The sequence below is a fragment of the Mustela erminea genome, chromosome 14 (genome assembly GCF_009829155.1).
Source record: "Mustela erminea isolate mMusErm1 chromosome 14, mMusErm1.Pri, whole genome shotgun sequence".
NCBI lineage: Eukaryota > Metazoa > Chordata > Mammalia > Carnivora > Mustelidae > Mustela > Mustela erminea.
In genome coordinates, this window is record NC_045627.1 from 53,084,856 (window position 1) to 53,104,553 (window position 19,698).

Below are 19,698 nucleotides of genomic sequence, written 5' to 3' on the forward strand. Positions count from 1 at the left end.
ATTGTCTCCCTGACCTCTTATGTTTTCTTGTCTCTGTTGATTTCACACTCAGTTTTTAGTTCCGTTAACTGCTGGCTGATGGCACTGCTATTTTGGACAATTCCCTGGGGGCATTCTTCACGTCTGATCTATGTAAATGCAGATTCCTTTGCTACAGCTGTTTTTGGGCAGTATTTGAGGTTTCTTCCTGGAGGACCTTCTTAGTTGTCTCTATCCCTGGTTTTCTGTGGTACACTTTTATGGTTTTTCTTGTTGCTCTCTTAGAGCTACCAGCCACCTAAAATGCCATCATTTTTGCCAGTAGCATTAGGCTGGAATTTCTACTTTTTCTATTCCAGTTAATGTTTGTTTCCTTGGAGATAGCTTATGAGCTCTCTGTTCTTTTGGCCTGCCTTTCCACCTTTTCAAAGTCTAAGCTTGTGCTTTAGAGCTGGGGGTAGGTGTAGTAGACCACATCTTTTGGAGTGACAAACCTGCTTTATGTAGGGCAGTAGCCTGTGTCTCTCTTGGCTTGCCTTTCTTGGTGTGCAGCTTCCACCTGTCAGTCCTTGCAACTACCACCTATCAGTCCTGGGCTGCATTATACCCAGTTCGACATGCAAAGTAGAAGCTTCTTCTCTGGTAGTGGCCACTGTGTGGAAAGGAGCCCAGACCTACTTCTAAATCACTTTTGCTTGGAACATGACTTCCGGAACATAGAGTTGGTAGAGTAGAATGTGTCATGCTTGGAGTCTGCCCCTCTCGAGATGCTTTTCTGTTCTTTGGGAGCTGGGTGGAAAGGTCGGTATTTTTTCTTGGCTGCACCCTTCCAGAGTGGAGCTTCTAGCCTGAAGATGGACTGGGTTATGCTTCAAATACCACAGATTCCTACTGTTCATACCAAAGTGTAGTCAGCTTTCTTGAATAAATTTTTCTCTATTTGCCACATGCCCTTAGGATAGTTTCTGACATCTTAGGAAGTAAGGGTGCCATTTTACTTTTTATTTTCTGTTTGTTCTCTTCCCTCTCTCCCCATCTCTCTTTCTTCCTTCTCTTTTTCTTACCATCATGTAGGCTACTTGAACCCTTTTAAGAATTTCTTTTTGTTTTATGTGTGGTGTTGATGAGTGTATCTCTTTATCTCTTTTAGTGTTTATCTTTAGAAGTTTGATATATTTCTTTTTTTTTTAAGATTTTTTTAATTTACTTATTTGATAGAGATCACAAGTAGGCAAAGAGGCAGGCAGAGAGAGAGGAGGAAGCAGGCTCCCTGCTGAGCAGAGAGCCCGATGTGGGACTTGATCCTAGGACCCTGAGATCATGACCTGAGCTGAAGGCAGCGGCTTAACCCACTGAGCCACCCAGGCTCCCCTGATATATTTCTTGTATCTTAATGTCTCTTTAACTTTGGGAACATTTTGAAGATAATTATAATAATACTTTGATTCATTTTCTGCTCATTTTAATATGTATGCCATTCTTAACTATTGCCACTCTTGACTATTCTCCATTTAGATTATATGTTTTATTCCATTTTTGCATATCTGATATAAATCATTTCCACTGAATACCAAAGTGCATTGTTTGACTCAGAGTAAAGCATGCCTGTGATTGAATTGCTAAGTTAACTAGTCAGTTTTAGTGGAATACAATTCTTTCTTTAAAAGATTTTATTTATTTATTTGACGGACAAGTAGACAGAGAGGCAGGCAGAGACAGAGAGAGGAGGAAGCAGGCTCCCCACTGAGCAGAGAGAGCCCAATGCGGGGCTCGATCCCAAGACCCTGGGATCATAACCTGAGCCGAAGGCAGAGGCTTTAACCCGCTGAGCCACCCAGGTGCCCCGGAGTATAATTTTTACTTGAAAGAATTACTGGCAGTCAAACTCTAGCTTATTCTGACTTGGATATTTGGTAGACATTTTCTCTAAATTGAATGAATGAGCCAATCTTTAAAGTAGCAGCTTTTTTGTTGCCAAAAAAAATTTTGAAGTCTTTAAGCAAAAATTAGGATTTTGGAAAACTTTTATCCACCACTGTGAGCTTGATAACTTTTCTTTTTCTTTTTTCTTTTTTTTTTGATAGCTTTCCTATAATTATGGTCATATTAACAAGTGTGATTTTTTTCATTTTGCATTATGAAATGTGTCAGTCTTGGACGATTTGCATAACCCAGTGAACCAGTAATTTCTAAATGACCAATTTAGTGTGATATTATAAAGTCATACACGATTAAGAAGAGATCAATTCAAAGTAGAAGATGGACCAGTTGATTTTAATGGAGTATTAAAAATTTATTAATACCATTTCAGAGTGTACATCACCTTTAATTACTTGTTGAGTTTTTGTGTAGTAAAAAGAATATCCAGTTATCTCAAATGGCTGTTAAATACACACTCCGTTTATAAATACATAACTGTAGAAGGCCAAATTTTCTTCATTTATTTCAGTCAGAACAACAGAGGAGATTGAATGCACAAACAGATATGAGAATTAAGCGATGTTCTGTTAACTAAGCAATAACCAGATTTACAAAAATATAAAACTATGTTACTCTGCTCACTTAATTTTTTTCAGAAAAATAGTTGTTTTTCATAGAAATGTTATTTATATTAACTGGGTTTATTCTAATTGAATTAAGAGATTCATATTTTAAAAATTGTTTTAATTTCTAATATGGCAAATATCAATTATATATAATCCACATAAATAGGAGGTTTGAGGAGTCCTCAGTAATATACTTGTAAAGGTGTCCTGAAACAAAAAGTTGGAGACCTCTGTGTATACTTTTTCTCCTCATGGTTTCAAGGTGACTGCTGCACCTCCTGGCATGACATCTATATTCCAGGGTGACTCAGGAAAGAAGAAATGCTGGATAAAGGAGCAGTGGCTGTAGCAGAATGTTCTTCCAGAAAACTTCAAGTTTAATGTGTTTGGCGAGAACTTTCTCACATATTTACTTACAATTGCAAAATAGAGTGAGAAAGTGAGAACTTTTACTTGGGCCCATTGCTGCTCAGAACAAATTTTTTCTATGTAGGGATGGAGATTGGGTAGATAGCATATCTGTTACACAGATTTTTGTTTGTTTGTTTGTTTTGGTTTTTTGCTTGTTTGCTTATTTTTTGGTTTTTGGGGTGTGTGTGTGTGTGTTTGTGTGTGTATGTGTGTGTGTTTAAATGACTGTTCCTGGGGCGCCTCGGTGGCTCAGTAGGTTAAAGCCTCTGCCTTCAGCTCAGGTCATGATCCCAGGGTCCTGGGATCGAGCCCCCATCGGGCTCTCTGCTCAGGAGGGGGCCTGCTTCCCCCCACCACCTCTGTCAAATAAATAAATAAAACCTTAAAAAAAAAAAAAAAAGACTGTTCCTGGTCAGAGTTTCAGGGAGACTCCCACGTGAAGTTTTATTGTTTGACTCCTTTATACAAAATCCTCAAAACTTGCTTGGGCATCTCACCTCATTGTCTTCTCTTTAATTCTTGGCTTCTACTTCCCAGGGCATGTTTGGTCTCTGTGCGCTCTGCATCTCAGTTCTACCCTCAAGGTACATTCTGTTGGAGCCACACATGGACTTGCAAAACACCACTGACTGGACTGAGTAAATTGTGAAATGTCCCTTATTCTTCAACAGAGCTTCTCTTTATCTTTGTGATTTGGTAACTTCTTAACATTAATAAGACTTTTCTTTCTCACACCCTCAGACTCAGTCTTTCCCAGTGTATGTATCAGTCTGTTTCCTGATTGATTTATTTGTATTAACTCGGTTGTGAGCTCACTACCATCTTTTATGCAGAAATTTACTTTTACAGTAGTCATGACTTGCTATTTAAAATATGAGTCATATTCAGTTATACCTCAATTGGAAAAATGAATCATAGCCTTTATGGATTATTCTCACCCAGGATTTGGAATGAAACTTGCATCTTAAAGTATAGTCTGGGGACCAGCAGCACGGGAGTCACCTAGGTGCTTAACAGAAATGCAGAATCTCAACCCACCTCAGACCTAACAAATCACAGTCTACATTTTATGAAGGTCCTTAAATGATTGAAATGCACAAAGTTTCAGAAGCACTGGTCTGAGGGAGACAACAAATGAGAAGAGGGCATGGAACTGTGTTCTGAGGAGCTCCTCTTTTTAAAAATGTAGACAGAAGCCCACCAAAGACACATGGAGGTGAGAGCAAGCGAGGGGAGTTTGTGCTATCAGAGTGGGCATCTCCTGGTACCTTCTCCAATAAGAGAAAGTAACAGCTTTTTGCTACCAGCAGTGAGGCTTTTATCTCACCCAGGATAATAAGATGGTGGACTCAGTAAGCAGTGACTAAGTATATTAAGATTTATGAAAATGATTTGCTAAGGTTTGTATCACTTGGGCATTGGAACTTAATTTTGGCTTGAACTGGAATGGAACTCTTTTTCTCTTCAGAATGCCTAATTCCAGTTCTCGACCTTGATCTTTGGTAACCTGTCCTTTTCATTCTGAAACATGCGAGTTTTACTGTAGGAAAGAATGGTGTCACCCACTGTATCCTGATATAATTCATGTTTGTGCTTTTTTTTTTTAAGATTTTATTTATTTATTTGACAGAGAGATCACAAGTAGGCAGAGAGGCAGGCAGAGAGAGAGGGGGAAGCAGGCTCCCTGCTGAGCAGAGAGCCCAATGTGGGGCTCGATCCCAGAACCCTGGGATCATGACCTGAGCCGAAAGCAGAGGCTTTAACCCACTGAGCCACCCAGGCGCCCCATGTTTGTGCTTTTTTAATGTTTAAAATTTTTTTTTATTTATTTGATTCCCTGGTTATATATTTCTCATTGAAACACTATTTCAAAGAAGTTCTGTGGTTAACATCATCATTAGAACAAGCTTAGAGGTGAGATTTATTTTTGCCCATGTTTTGTGCCTAATAACGTTTGCTTGCATGTGTTAGTCAAATAGTAAATACGTATGGAATGAGTGAGTCACTGGTTTGAATGAATCCTGGGATTTGCTTCCTGAAAAATAGGTCTGGTTATGGTCCTGAACTTCTTAGATTTTTTTCAGTAAGTCCAAATAAATGTACTAGTATTTAAGGGGAAAAAAATGGTCTTTTGGAATTATTAATTTCCTGCCAAGTGGAAGAAACAATTCTAAATGTTGACAGGTTTCAGGCTTTAAAGCATCTGTATGTTCTGGGGCTAGATAATTTGTTTGATTTTTACCAAAGTAAAATACTGACTTATTCTAAGAAGGAAAACAGGATACAGGCATCATTAAATTTATTTCTCAAGTTCATAAGGTAAAGAGCATCTCAGTCTGGATTTATAATGTTACCTAGCTTAACACCTAGGCCTCTCCCCACCCCAGTAACCCTTCCCTGTGGAATAATAAATGTCAAAAAAAAAGTCAAGGATAGAAATTACTGTTTCTTTTGTACCTCAGAACTTATTTGTACATTTCCAGGTGGTGTTAAACTGGCTGTTTCCTTTAAGGTAGTGGGTAAATGTCATAGTGGTTATAATGATTTTCTGTACAGATATTCCAGGGCATATGGAACCTTTGTTTTAATTTAGTAAGCTAACTTAAAATTTAGTAGTAAATTGCTGGTAAATGAACCTTAAAGCATGGATTCACAGCAGTGCCCTGTGTTTGTCCATAGTACATTCTTGACTCATGAACAACACTTGACTGGTTACAGATTTACCTGTGCTTTGGACAGAGAGACTCTCTACTCCCAATGAGTGAATGCATGAATAAGATGAATGAATGAAATTTGATTCTTCTTGTCTTTTAGAAATAGTCTTTGCTGACATTGTCAATACTTAGAGCATACTTTATAATTTTGTTCTTTTCCTAAAGCTAATTGACTAGCTTAAAACTAAGAAACATTCCAGTGATGGAAAAACATTTAATAGCAGTGTGTATATTGTATTATACTTAAAAGAGATTTGAACTTCTGTTTTCACTCAGATTTATAAAATAAGAGAATATAATGAAAATACTCAAAAGAATTGTACAGACACATTGCTGTAAAGACAATATTGTTGAAACAAGTGCCAGCTGGCAGGCCACTTGGGAGCTCTTGAAATGTTTCTTTACTAACATTTTAGGAGTGTTGAGTATTCAAAAGCCAACTGTACCAAAGTCAAGGCAGTATGTCATTTAGTGGGTTTTGGGGAAGGGGAAAGTTAAAATTTTCTTGATTGCTGGTTCTCTTTAAGGAGAAGCTTGGTGGAATGGAATCAACTCTTCTCCAAGCAGTTTTAAAATGATCCAATAGCTCCTTTGTACTTTTGACCAAAGGAATTTTACCTGCTAATTACATCTCAACCTTCTCTGGTCTTCCCCATGATTATTGCAAAGCATGTGAAATGAAAAGAGAATATGACAATCTTAAAAATACATGATTTTTCCATAGGTAATAGTTTCTGTTTTTGTTTTTTTTACTCATTTGGGTTTAGAGTAAGAATATTAGATTCAGGGAGAGTTACTTTCTTATTTTTAGAAAATCAGATTTACAAGTTTGAACATTCATTTTTTTTTTTTAAAGAAAGTTATAGTGTGGAAGATTCTTGTATTATTTGCTGGTGCTGCCATCACAAACTAATGAGGCAATGGGTACTTAGGCAACAGGAAATAATTTTCTCACAGTTCTAGAGGCTAGAATTCTAAGATTAAGATGTCAGCAAGTTTGGTTTCATTTGAGGACTCTTTCTTTGGCTCCTAGATAGCTTCCCTTGACTTCTTCCTGTGTCTTCACATGATATTATTCCCTCTGTGTGTGCCTATGTCTTAAGTTTATCTTCTTATAAGAACACTATTCATATTGGGTCAAGTCCCACCCCAACGACTTCATTTAAACATAATTACCTTTTTATAGACCCTATCTCCAAATATCATCATATTCTGAATACTAGGGGCTAGAACTTAACATACAAATTTGGGAGGACACGATGCAGTCCATAGCAATTATGTATCAGGGAGGTCACTTTCAAAGTAGAAAGATGATAAGATAGGAAGTTATTCAAGAATTTCAAGTGAAAAATGAAGAGAACCTAAATCTAAGGCATTGATAGTAGAACTATAAATGAGATTGGAGATTAGCATGATAAATGGTTCTTCACCCCCCTACTTTCAATCTGTAGGTGTCTTTGGGTCTAGAAAGAGTCACTTGTAAGCAGCATATCCATGGGTCTTATTATTTTTATCCATTTGGTTACCATGTGTCTTTTGATTGGCATATTTAGTTCATTGACATGCAATGTATTTATTGTAATTTAGTGCTAATGTATAACCTGTAAAGTCACTGTTTCTGTAGAGTGTCTCCATTCCTTTCTATGTTACTTTTGGTCTGTCTTTCCTGCTCAGAGGGTCTCTTTTAATATTTCTTGCAGAGCTGGTTTAGTGTTCATGAACTCCTTCAGTTTTTGCTCGTTTTGAAAACTCTTTATCTCTCCTTCTAGTCTGAAAGACAGGGTTTCTGGATAAAGTATTCTTGGTTGTGTATTTTTCCCATTTAATATGTTGAATATATCATGCCACTTTCTTCTGGGCTGTCAAACTTCTGTGGACAGATATGCTGCTAACCTTATATATCTGCCCTTTTTGATTAAGGACTTTTTGTTCCAAGCTGCTTTCAAATTGCTCTTTACTTTTGTATTTTGCAAGTTTCACTCTGATCTGTCTTGGTGTTGAACTGTTTTCGTTGAATTTGAGAGGAGTTCTCGCTGCCTTTTAGATTTGAATCCTTGTTTCCTTCCCCATATTAGGTAAGTTCTCCACTATAATTTGTTCAAATAAACCTGCTGCCCTGTTTTCTCATTCCTCTTCTAGGACACCTATGATATGGATATTGTTGTGCTTTATGGAATCACTGAGTTCCCTGAGTCTTATTTGTGACCTAATTGTTTTCTCCCCTCTTCTTTTCAGTTTCATTGTTTTCCATAATTTTATCTTCTATATCACCTATTTATTCCTCTGCTTCTTCCTTATTGTGATTACATCCAGTTGGTTTTGCATCTCAGTTACAGCATTTTTTATTTTGGCCTAACTAGTTTTTAGGTCTTTTATCTCTGCAGAACCAGGGTTTCTCTGGTATCTTCAGTGCTTTTTTCAAGCCCAGCTAGTAGTCATATGACTGTTGTTCTAAATTCTTGTTCAGACATACTGCTTATATCTGTTTTGAACAAATCCCTGGCTGTGATTTCTTCTTGATCTTTCTTTTGGGGAAAATTTCTGTTTTGTCATTTTGTCCAGGTTTCTTTTGCATGTTATAAAATCTTGTTCTGTTTTCTGCTTCTGAGAGTAATGCCATATTAAGAAGCGGGTCATACACTGTCCATGGCCTGGTGCTTCAGGAAGTGTTTCTGGTGTATGCTGTGTGCACTCCACTGTGGTGTTTTGGCTACTCTTTCCCACAGGTCAGTCCTCTGCAGAGGACTGAAAGCAAGGAAGCTTGCTTTCAGTGGGGAGAATTTGGACCTTTAACTAAGCGTGCTTTGATTTCTTTGTTAAAATAAGCCTGGAAAAGAAAAAAGAGAAAGCCTGATCCAAGACAAAAGGAAAACAAACAAAAATGCCAGCAGACAGACAAAAAAACTATAAGTCTGATTCCAAAGAAAAACAAAGAAAAAATAAAGTCTGATCCAAAAAATGAGGAAAGGAAACAAAAAACAAACAAAAAACTGTAAGCTTGATTCTAATGAAAAAAGAAAATGCTTGGTCCTCTTTCCACCAGAACTGAAGCCAACGCTTTGAGCATGGTATGATCAGTAGCCTTGGTACCTGCAGGGGGCCTGTGTTGGTCCTCGGCCGGAGAGGCCCACTACACTGGTGGTTCACAAGTCAGACCTTCCCTACTAAAGATGCCCTTGCCAGCCCTGGGGGGTGGTGTTTGGTTTAAGTAGGCTCCAGCCTCTTCTGGGGGCGTTATGTTGCTTGCTTGCTCACTAAAGTCTGATCGAGCTTGTGGGTGGGGGTAGGGGGTAGAGATTCAAGATTGAGAGACATTAAACAGGAAGATTTTTTTTTTTTGATTGTGCAGTTTTTCTTTCTTTCTTTTTTAAACTTATTAACATATAATGTATTATTTGCTTCAGGGGTACAGGTCTGTGAATCATCAGTCTTACACAATTCACAGCACTCACCATAGTGCATACCTTCCCCAGTGTCCATAACCCAGCCACCCTATCACTCCCCCCCACCCCCCAGCAATCCTCAGTTTGTTTCCTGAGATTATGAGTCTCTTACGGTTTGTCTCCCTCTCTGAGTTCATCTTGTATCATTTTTCCTCCCTTCACCTATGATCCTCTGTCTTGTTTCTCAAATTCCTCACATCAGTGAGATCATATGGTAATTGTCTTTCTCTGATAAACTTACCTCGCTTAGCATAATAGCATCTAGTTCCATTCACTTGTTGCAAATGGCAAGATTTTTTTTTTTTGATGGCTGAATAATATTTGTGTGGGGTGTGTGTGTGTGTGTGTGTGTGTGTGTGTGTGTATCACATCTTCTTTTTTCATTCATCTGTCGATGGACATCTAGGCTCTTTCCATAGTTTGGCTATTGTGAACATTGCTGCTATAAACATTTGGGTGCAAGTGCCCCTTTGGATCACTACATTTGTATCTTTAGGGTAATTACCCCGTAGTGCAATTGCTGGATAATAGGGTAGCTCTATTTTTAACTTTTGGAGACACCTCCATGCTGTTTTCCAGAGTGGCTGCACCAGCTTGCCTCCCACCAACAGTGTAGGAGGATTCCCCTTTCTCTGCGTCCTTGCCAACACCTTAAACAGGAAGATTTTGATACAAGACTTTGTTACTAAAGGTGGAGGAGTCTAGTATGACTCTCAGATTTTTCTAATCCAGGAGGAGAAACAGGCTTAAGGGAACAGATATGAGGTGTGCGATGTCCCTGTTGAGTACCCACCACTTGGACAGCCAAATGACCTGGGTGGGGTCAGTTATCCCACTTTCTTCCTGATCCTACAGTGGCTCCTCACAGCATTGGCAACATCAGATAAAACTCAACCTGCAGTTTCTTGCCTCTGAACCTCCATTTGAATGTGTCTTAAAACACTTCTAACTCTTTTATTTTTAGTTAATTCTAAATTCCTGTTCTTAAGTTCCTTTAAGGCAAGGACTACTGTTTCATTCATTTTTGCTAGTACATAATAATTTGTGCTTAGCACATTTAGTTGAGGAAATCATGTCAGGAGGATTGTTAGGAGTAAATTACTTATTCTCTGCACATCTTTTTTTTTTTAAAGATTTTATTTTATTTATTTGACAGAGAGAGATCACAAGTAGGCAGAGAGGCAAAGAGAGAGAGAGAGGAGGAAGCAGGCCCCCTGCTGAGCAGAGAGCCCGATTCGGGACTCGATCCCAGGACGCCGAGATCATGACCTGAGCCGAAGGCAGTGGCTTAACCCACTGAGCCACCCAGGCGCCCCTTCTCTGCACATTTTAATTACCTGTTTCATTTTCTTGATGCTTAACACCTGTTTCATTTTCTTGCAGAATGAGAAGACTTTGGGACATTCCATGAGTCATTCAAGTAACATTTCTAAGGTAGAGTGCCAATGAAATATGTTATTTTTGTAGTTTGGGGTTTGGTTTCTTCTATCTTGCAGGTATTTGTACTCTTTATTTTTCAGTATGCGAAGTTATCAACACATTTCTTTAATCTTCATTAGGACCATACAGTGAGGTATATGGCTGTTACTTTTTTCTAGCGAGGCAGTTTCAAATGTGTGTTGAAGTTAGTGACTAATAGGAGAAAACCCTGTATTTCTTCCAGTGGAAGTCATTTACTCTGAGGTTAAAAAAGTCTCAGGGAGTCACCAGAGAATCTGTCCCCTCAGGAGTGCATTTGACTGACAGTAACAAAAAGCCAACTCGGGTGCCCTCAGTAATTATGGGTTTATGTGGTCCTGAATACGAAGTGTGTTTGGAGGTAGGTGGGTCAAGGCTGATGCAGTTGCTCCCAGGTGTTGTCAGGGACCCGGGCATTTTCTGTCCTCTCTCTGCCACTTTACTTAGCACACTGTCATCCTCCTGCTTTAATACCTCATTATCTCAAGACGGGAGCTGGAACTCCAGGTATCATGGCCGTGGCCTTGGTTGGACTAAGAAGAATGATGAAGGATGGAGGGGTTTGTCAGCTGAGAGCAACCCTTTTCAGCAGGAAGGCCAGAAGCTTTCCCAGACGCCCCACCCAGCTGCCTGACTTCTGCTTACATTTCACCCGCCAGAACTGGATCACAGAGCTGCCTGCCGCTGAAGTGGCTAGGAAACTTGGCCATCTGAAAGCACCTGACCTGTGGTGTAGTCACTCGACTAGACTGTCAGGAGCATATTAGCTGCTACGGGTGACCCAGGAGCCAGCAGGCAAACTTGTTTGTAGGGACTGCTCAGTTCCCATCCCAGACACGGGCTCTTGCCAGTGTCATCCATGCAGTGTGTCTGTGTAGGTTCCTTGCAGAGATGGGCCTTCTCCTCATGTTTGTGTCGGTCAGCCAGACACCGACACAGATCCTGACAGGAAGGTCTGAACAGTGTGATGAAACCTGACCTGCTGTCTCGGACCTCCTGAGTACTCAGAAATAAATATCCATGTTATATGCCATTTTAATTTAAAAACTATACAGATACTTTCATTTGTGGCACCCTCATTTTTTTTTTAACTGAGAAGTAGAATCTAGCAAATCCTTTGAGATGATCAGTCTGTTCTTAGACATATTTCAGATCTCACCATATCATCCATCCGCTTAGTTTTGTGTAAAAAGAAAAGTCGATAGTGCTCAGTATGATACCAAAGGTCTTTTAGAGTGCTCCTTGGTGCATTCCTGACTTGACCTCTCCTCCTCCCCCCACCCCCAGAACAATGTTTCAAGGCATAGGCCTTGGCCATCTCAAATAAATACCTTTCAACAAATAATCCCTCTTCTTCCAACCTCCATTTCTTTTCTTTTGCTGTTTGTTCACCTGGGACCTTGGGAGTTAATGGAACTATGCAGTGGTAGGTCTTTGCTGTCTGCGTTAAATGCCCAGTTTTGTCCTACCCCCTTTGAAGGAGCTGTCCAACATTTGAGAATCGAGAAGAGTGAGAAGATGTAGATCCAGATGGCCTGTCTGGTTACGTTGAATTAAACATTTTAAAAGTATATATTAGCACTCATTGCCTTGCCCCAATGGCTAGGGCAGTTCTGAAGGACGGCAATATCCTGTGCCTCAAATATATGTCTATTTATGGTTTTAGTAAGATTTTATTTGGAGGGAAGTTTCCTCCTGCAGTTAAAAAACCAAACCAAAACAAAACATTGTAAACCACTGGCTTACATGGTCTGTAGGAACATCTTATGAGCTTGGTGCAGACTGGGTTGTGATATTCTGAGTTACTCTGTGAATTTGATGGACAGGAATTTACTAGTCATGAGACTGTGAGGAAAGATACTTCCTTGAATTTTAATTTCCTGATGAGTAAAATCAGGAAATAATACAACTTTCAGTGTTGCTGTGAGTCTTGGGGATAATGTTTGCAAGGAACCTAGGGCAGCTCCCTCATTGCAGTGAATCAGTGAACTCACTGTAGTCAACCTTTGTTGAACCCTGGTGATCTTAGGTGGATTGGGGCATGCTGGTCCTTGATGATAGCTGTTACTATTTTATTACTGATCAAAGGCAGGACTACGTACTTTAAAATAAATACCAACTGGGGTGGAAATTAAATCTAATAAAAACTCTGGCCTTTTCTTTCTTCCTTCTTTTTTTTTTTTTTAAAGATTTTATTTATTTATTTGACAGAGATCACAAGTAGGCAGAGAGGCAGGCAGAGAGAGAGAGAGAGGAAAGCAGGCTCTCCGCTCAGCAGAGAGCCCGATGCGGGACTCGATCTCAGGACTCTGGGATCATGACCTGAGCCGAAGGCAGCGGCTTAACCCACTGAGCCACCCAGGCGCCCCTTCTTTCTTCCTTCTTGCATACATTTTTATTATGTGTTCTTTGTGCCAGGCTCTAAGCTGGGTACAGGCATAAAATGATGAGGAAAACAAACATGGGCACTGACGTAGCGCATTCCTATGGGCAGGATTGGGGTTTTCTTAAAAAGCAATTTTAGCTCCACACTTTGTTTTAGAAACGGGGTAACAGCTTTCTGCCACAGAGTAGGGCCAAGAAGCTGTGGGCCCCTTCCATTTTCAAAGCAGGAGTTCCTGCACACTGAACTGGCGTCAGAGGGAAATCTCAGGAGTGGTGTGTTGTGCACACATTACTTCCCAGTGAACTATCAGCATGAAATTTCGTTGCAAAATGTACCCCTCTGAAATAAGAAAGTTGTATAATGTGGAGTCGTTAGGCACGACGAACCAGTTACATGGGGCTGGGAGGTGGGCAGGACTGCTATGAAAGAGAACTTTGTTTTTGAGAATGCAGTTCTTTCTTGCAATATCTATAAAATGAGCCTGTTGTCTGAGGCCACTTTAGGCCATGGCACATAAAACTCTATTTTCAATATAGCAGACATACTTAGGGCGATGCCTCATACCCTTGATATAGAAGATAGAAAAAAAGGTTAGAACACAGACATGGCTTATGCAACCTGAAATCTCCGTTGTCTCTCGCTGACTCAGCCTCTGGCCGAGTTCAGTGCTGGCTGGTGTCCATGTTAGTCAGTCATCTGCTGTGTGCATGATGCTGCCGTGGTGTACCGCTTACTGGTAACTGAAGGTACCTGAAGTTAGAGGTTGAGCACAGGTGAAAATAAACCTTCCATCTCTCTCCTAGTGTTCCAGCTAGATCTTGTTACAGAGTGATGGGGTGTCTCATTCAATGTTTGTTGGAGGCTCCCCATGTTTTGCTAAAGCCTCAGAAACCATGCACCCCTTTCAAAGAAGGAAACAGGCAGATTAGATGGGCTGTGTGAGAGGCTGCTAGATGGCTCCTCTGGCTTTAAAATGGGCATCCAGGTGTGGTCCTCTTAGAGAACTAATTAATTTAAGGAAGAATATTGGGACTTTCAAGCAGTTTCGATTGCAAAGTCTACACCGAGTACTTTGTTTTGTATTAATGGTAATGATGTTAAGTGGGTATCATTTATTGAGGCTTTGTTACAAGTGCAAGTTTTCATGAAATTGGTCACCTCCTCCTAGTGGCCCATCCTAATCACTTAAGTGGTCCCCTAGGTACCTTTTCCAATTTTATTTTCAAGAGAACACCTATCACTCCCTGAGTTTTTATTGATTTTTTTCTTTTGCCCCTTTGCCCCACAAGTAAGTTCCATGAGGCTAAGATTGTGTTTTGTTTACCCATAAATCTTCAGAGCCAAGGATAGACAGTAGCTTGGGAGCTGCTCAGTACATGTTTGTTGGATGAATGTGTGCATAGTGCTGTGATAGACCCTTGACATCTAGCCCCCTGCTCTGTCCATTGTCACAGCCACATCACAGGCCCAAGTTCCCTGGACTACCGCAGTAGCTTTCTAAGAATCTGCCTTCATTCTTGCAACCTTCCAAATCAGCCTCCACTCCAGCAACAGGTAAACAGAATCCCACTGGTTCTCATATAAGCCTTCAGTGGGTTCTTACTGCATTTAGAATAAGATTCAAACTCTCTACCTTCATGTGCCACATCTGAGGTGATCCGGTCCCAGCCCTATGCACACTCATTCATTTGAATCACTTACTGTAGTTTGTAATGATACTGTAGCAATATGAGGCCAAGCCTTTATTTATTTATTTATTTATTTTAAAAGATTTATTTATTTATTTATTTGACAGACAGAGATCACAAGTAGGCAGAGAGGCAGGTGGTGGGCAGGGTGGGTAGAAAGCAGGCTCACCGCTGAGAGCCTGATGCAGGGCTTGATCCCAGGACCCTGGGATCATGAGCCGAGCTGAAGGTAGAGGTAACCCACTGAGCCACTCAGGTGCCCCTGTTTATTTATTTTTTTGAAGAAGCAGCAGAGTTGCCCCCTGGGAAAAGATCTGTTCTGTTGACTCAGTGCCTAGAGAAGTTGAGGTGTGATGAGTCCCACTGGAGGCATGCTTGTGGAAGGGGGGCACTTGAATGCAGCTCTCCATGCAGCCTGTCCTTGACCTTTGCATTGTCAACGGGACCTTGATCATGTGGTTCAGCAGTGTTCCCCAGGCAGGAGCCGTCTACACCCCACCCTCACCCCATGCACTACCTGTGCTGCTGTGTTTGCTTCATTGTTTTCTTTTAACTGACTTACTCTAATTAAACTTGTTTGCTGTGAGAATTTTTATCCCTCTGTGGTATCTGAAATCACATTTTTGATTTGCTAGTTTTCTGATGTGAAATTAAAACAAAGATATTAAAAAATGTGTTCTTCAGTATGTCACCTAAACACCTGCCCTGTCACCCACCACTGCTCCTGATTCTGCCCTTTGTGAACTGACAGACAAGGGGATTTGGGAGGCTGTGTGGTAGAGAGAGGGGAGGGCTCAATGGGGTCTCTCTGCTGCAGGAGTGTGGTGTGTGGCTTCAGTGGCCATCACTCCCAGGGTCATTTGGAGCTTGAGCTGGTGGAGGGAGTGCAGTGAGGTACTGAGCAGAGCCTCAGGGTGGCCTCAGATGACCGCTTGTGGCAGGCCTGCCACATCAGATTGAGGTGATATGCTTCCCTGTCCAGGGGAACATACCACAGTTGCCTCTCACCTAAAGCCTCTCTCATCACCCCAGTGTGAAGTATCATCATCTGTAACATAGAGGAGACGAGGGGGCCCAGTGCAGCATGTATGAGGATTATGTGAGGTCAGATTTGGTCTCACAACTTAACTCTATGCCAACCATTGTGCTCCGAACTCTGAACCAGCCAGAGGAGATGAGTAAGCAGACCTCCAGAAAATGCGGAAAGCTGGAGAGAATTATTATGAAGGTAAAAGACAGGGGCTGAGGTAGGGAAAGAAAGGAATGGAGTTTAGAAGGGCTGCTTGGGAAAGGTGTGGCTGAGGAGGGGCTCCTTAAAGCAGGACGTAAAAACCGTAAAACGTGAAAAGGAGCCGGCCAGGGTGGGATTAAACTGTAGAAAACTGGTTGTGGTGACAACCTTGAGAAATCCAAAACAATAGGTAGAAATGGAAGGCAGCTGTATACCGGGAGTGAAGACTGTCCTAACTGCCCAGTTGCACGGTGCCTGCTGACCATGTTGGCTGGGGGCATTCCAGTGAGGACGACCGTACTTCGGCTTAAAATTCTTCAGAGGAAGGTTGGAATTCCCTGGAGATGCTTGAACTCACTTATTCCCACTGGAGTTCTTTCAGGCACCAGGAATTTGCTTAGGCCTGGCTCATTGTAGGGGCCGGACTAGAGACTTTCCTCCAACCTCTCGTAGCACATAGACATGGCATTAGTTTATCATGAGGGAAGCATTCTCATTTGACCCTGAGAATTGGACTTGGTCCAGGTGACACCATTTTTTCGAGCAAATTCATGGTTGGTAGCACATAAAAGGAGATGGTAGTGGGGAGGTGAACTAGACATACATCATGAAAACTGGAGCATGGGTCCTGTCCTTTCTGCGCTCAGGCAGTTAGTCCTTCTAGGCTCTGACATTTGCTAAAGGCTGGTTCCTAGTAGAATATTTTAGAGCTCCTGCATAATTTTATTCAGATACCATGAGCCTTATGTGTCTCTGGTTAATCAGATATTCCTGGGGACGAGTCCAACCAGACCTGTTGAAAGAGCACCTAAAATTACTGCTGTTCTATTGTTTGGCAAGCAGATCTGAGTGAAAGCATTGGCTTTCCCAGATGTCTTGAATATTTTCTTGTTATCGCTGCTGTTAGATAGGAATGAGTTATAGTAGAATGTCATGTGTAGATGTAAATGCAGCCTTAGGAGGGAGGTCACGGTCTGTGGTATTTTTGTCAAGACCAGTGTCTGCTTCTTTGTGTTTCTAAAGACAGAGCTGATGAATGACAGACTTAGGTTGCTCAGACTTACAGATTAAGTATAGGCCAAACTATACCTTTCTTAATTTGTATTGAAGAAAACATCAGTCCTAAGGATGAGATACGTACTTTCCTGTGGCAGGAACAGGGAAGTGACGTGGAGGAGCTGAGTGGCTTCACCAGCACGATGTGGTCTCACTTGGGATGCTGACAGAGGGCCACGGGCACTGTTTTGCTGTGTGGCTCACCTTTTGTAGAGATTGACCATATTTTCATGTATTTTTTTTTCCTTCTGACTGCTTGTAGTTTCATTTTTGGCTAAAGCTTTAGACGAGCGGTTTTCAACACTTGGTTCTGCATCTTCTCAGGGAGAAGGGGCAAGGTTAAAACCAGTGTCATAGCTGCATGTTATTTAATTGCCTTTTTCGCTCTTAGTCTCTCATGAGTGTACAGAGGAGCTGCCCGGGGCTGTGTAGCCTGTGAGACGGCATCTTCTCTCTGGCACTAGTGGGACATGTGCTGATGGCCTTGAGTTTTAAAGTTCTCTTTTCTTTTTAGAAAGAGAGAGGAGAGGGAGGGGCAGAAGGAGAGGAAAGAGTGACTCGGAATCAGGCTCCATGCCCAGGAAGGAGCCACACTTGGGGCTCAAGCTCACGACCCGGAGGTCATGACTTCAGCTGAAATCAAGAGTTGGACACTTACTGACTTAGCACCCAGGAGCCCCTTTTGTTTTAATGTTTTCTGATAGAGTAAAGATTGATTGATGTAACCCTCGTAAACACAAGTTCTTTGGGAGACTCAGTGATTTTTAATAGCATAAAGGGGTCCCTCATGAGACCCACATGTTTGAGAACCTGTTTTACACCTATGAACAGGCAGTCACTTCAGAGTGTACTTGTTTAATTCATTCAGAAGTATTCTTGAACACCTACTGTGTGCCAGGCACTATGCTAGGCTAAACCATGACTTCTGAGTTAGCAGAAAGATCTTTTGGTAAACCTTCACAAGTGCTGTGAAAGAAAAGAACGGGGTTACAAGGACAGTGAAAAGCCCCTTTTGAAGAGAAATCTGAGGAGAGGCTGGTCCTACTGGATGGGGCATGGAGCATCCCTAGGAAGAGCGAGGGGGTGTGCAGTGCTGGGTGACCCAACACCATGATTTTGGATCTTTTTATGGTTACACTTGTATTTTCTGGGAATGTGGAGCTATCTTTGCTCAGAAATCATTGCCTTCAATGTAATTTATTGAAAACCAGCTATAATTGTAATGTTCCCAGCAATAGCTGAAAGCCTACTTTGGAAGATGAGCCATGAGAAAGTCCCTTCAGTTGTTGCTTTGCCTCTAACAGTGCTGTGATATGTGGCCCTCGTTGTGCTGGGGATGTATTATTATTCCTGTGATTGTGTCTCTAAAAGGCCACCATAGAACAGAGTTCAATGTTAGGACTACTTGCTAGGCAATAAGGAGAGTCATTTATAATGGAACTCATTTGAGGATTCAGTAGTTTTATTGTACACTCTCCTCCATGAATCCTATATTGTATATATTCTATATTTACTTTCTTAATCGTCAGTTTTAATTAACTGCCATTGTGAAAGCTTGTTCTTGGCACAGCCCTTCATCAAGAGTCAACATGTGTTTATCAGAGCAGCCATAGAACTGGCCTCTCCTTCAATTGTAGCTCATTTTCGAAGTTGAATACAACTGGGTATTTATAGAAACCAGGGTCTCTGTTTATAAGGAAGCATTTGTTTTCACAGAGCAACTTCTGTACTAAGCGGCAAGTTTGCTGAAATGCAGTCGGCAGTCTGTATTGCAGTGTCTAAACACCAAGTTAGACTTTATTTGGCTCTATTTATATGAAGGCAGGCCTGCTGAGCTGGCAATAAGGACCAGATGATTATCTCCCAGTTTGGGAGGGCGTGAGGACGGCAGCAGTGTTTAGTGAGTACTGAGCAGTGAGGGAGTGTCAGGTAGCCTGGTAAGCACTGCTTCTAAAATGCCCCACCCCGACACCCAGACCCTGTGCCTATGTGACGCCTGTATGTGACGAGGCGTCATTCCCAGGATATTGTGTTGTAATGAATGGAATCCCTTGAGCAGTAGTGTAGAAGCATGGATGTTTTCCCACATTTTACCAACACAGGTATTAGGTGATATAAAAAGAAAAAAACAGGCTTTTTTTCTTGTTGTTGCTGATGGTATATCTCATTGTCGTTTTAATTTGTAGTTCTCATTGTAAGAGAGGCTAAGCATCTTCTGTTTGGAGAGCCATCTAAATTGGGAAATCCTTTTCCTTTCCCATTTTTTCTGTTGAGTTTGAGGTTACTTGTAAACAGGAGCCCCACTTATCTCTTACCCTCCTTATCCAGTCGTTCTTCAAACTGCACCTGGCTTAAAAGCAAATGAACCCAACCAGACCATTTCTTGTGGCCCCGATACCTGTTGATGTAAATCAGATGGGTGAATTCACTTTTGTTGGGGGCCTGAGCCCCAGATGTTTAAAAGTAGCTTTGTCAGTAAAGGAAAAGAAGACCCACTGAGGGTTTACAGCAGAGAAGGAGGGAACGGTTGGTAGAGAGAGGGAGGTTGGGAAGTAACCTACTGGAAGGAGCAGGGAAAGGACCTGATGCAAGAAGAGAAGGTCCGGCTGGTGTCCTGCAGTGAGAAAGTCCCTCGGATGCGAAATTGTGAAGTTCCCGGCATGAATGGAGAAATTACTTCATGAGTCTGTCATGATAGCCCTTTCTGTGGCAGCAAGCTCTCGCAAAAGGAAATGCCAGCTTCTACTAAAGCTATATGGGAAGTTTTCCTTTGGTTGTTTTTGGCA

The 19,698-nt window shown here is 41.3% G+C and overlaps 1 protein-coding gene across 7 annotated transcripts in view; it reads left to right on the plus strand.

The window, feature by feature from the left end:
* The window catches only part of MARCHF8 (membrane associated ring-CH-type finger 8), a 125,268-nt gene that overhangs the window by 93,136 nt on the left and 12,434 nt on the right, over nt 1–19,698 (plus strand). For all 7 annotated transcript variants that reach the window (XM_032312268.1, XM_032312274.1, XM_032312270.1 and 4 more), the window contains one exon: nt 10,477–10,527. In XM_032312268.1, coding sequence (XP_032168159.1) covers nt 10,477–10,527 — 51 coding nt within the window. The remainder of the gene's footprint in view (nt 1–10,476; nt 10,528–19,698) is intronic.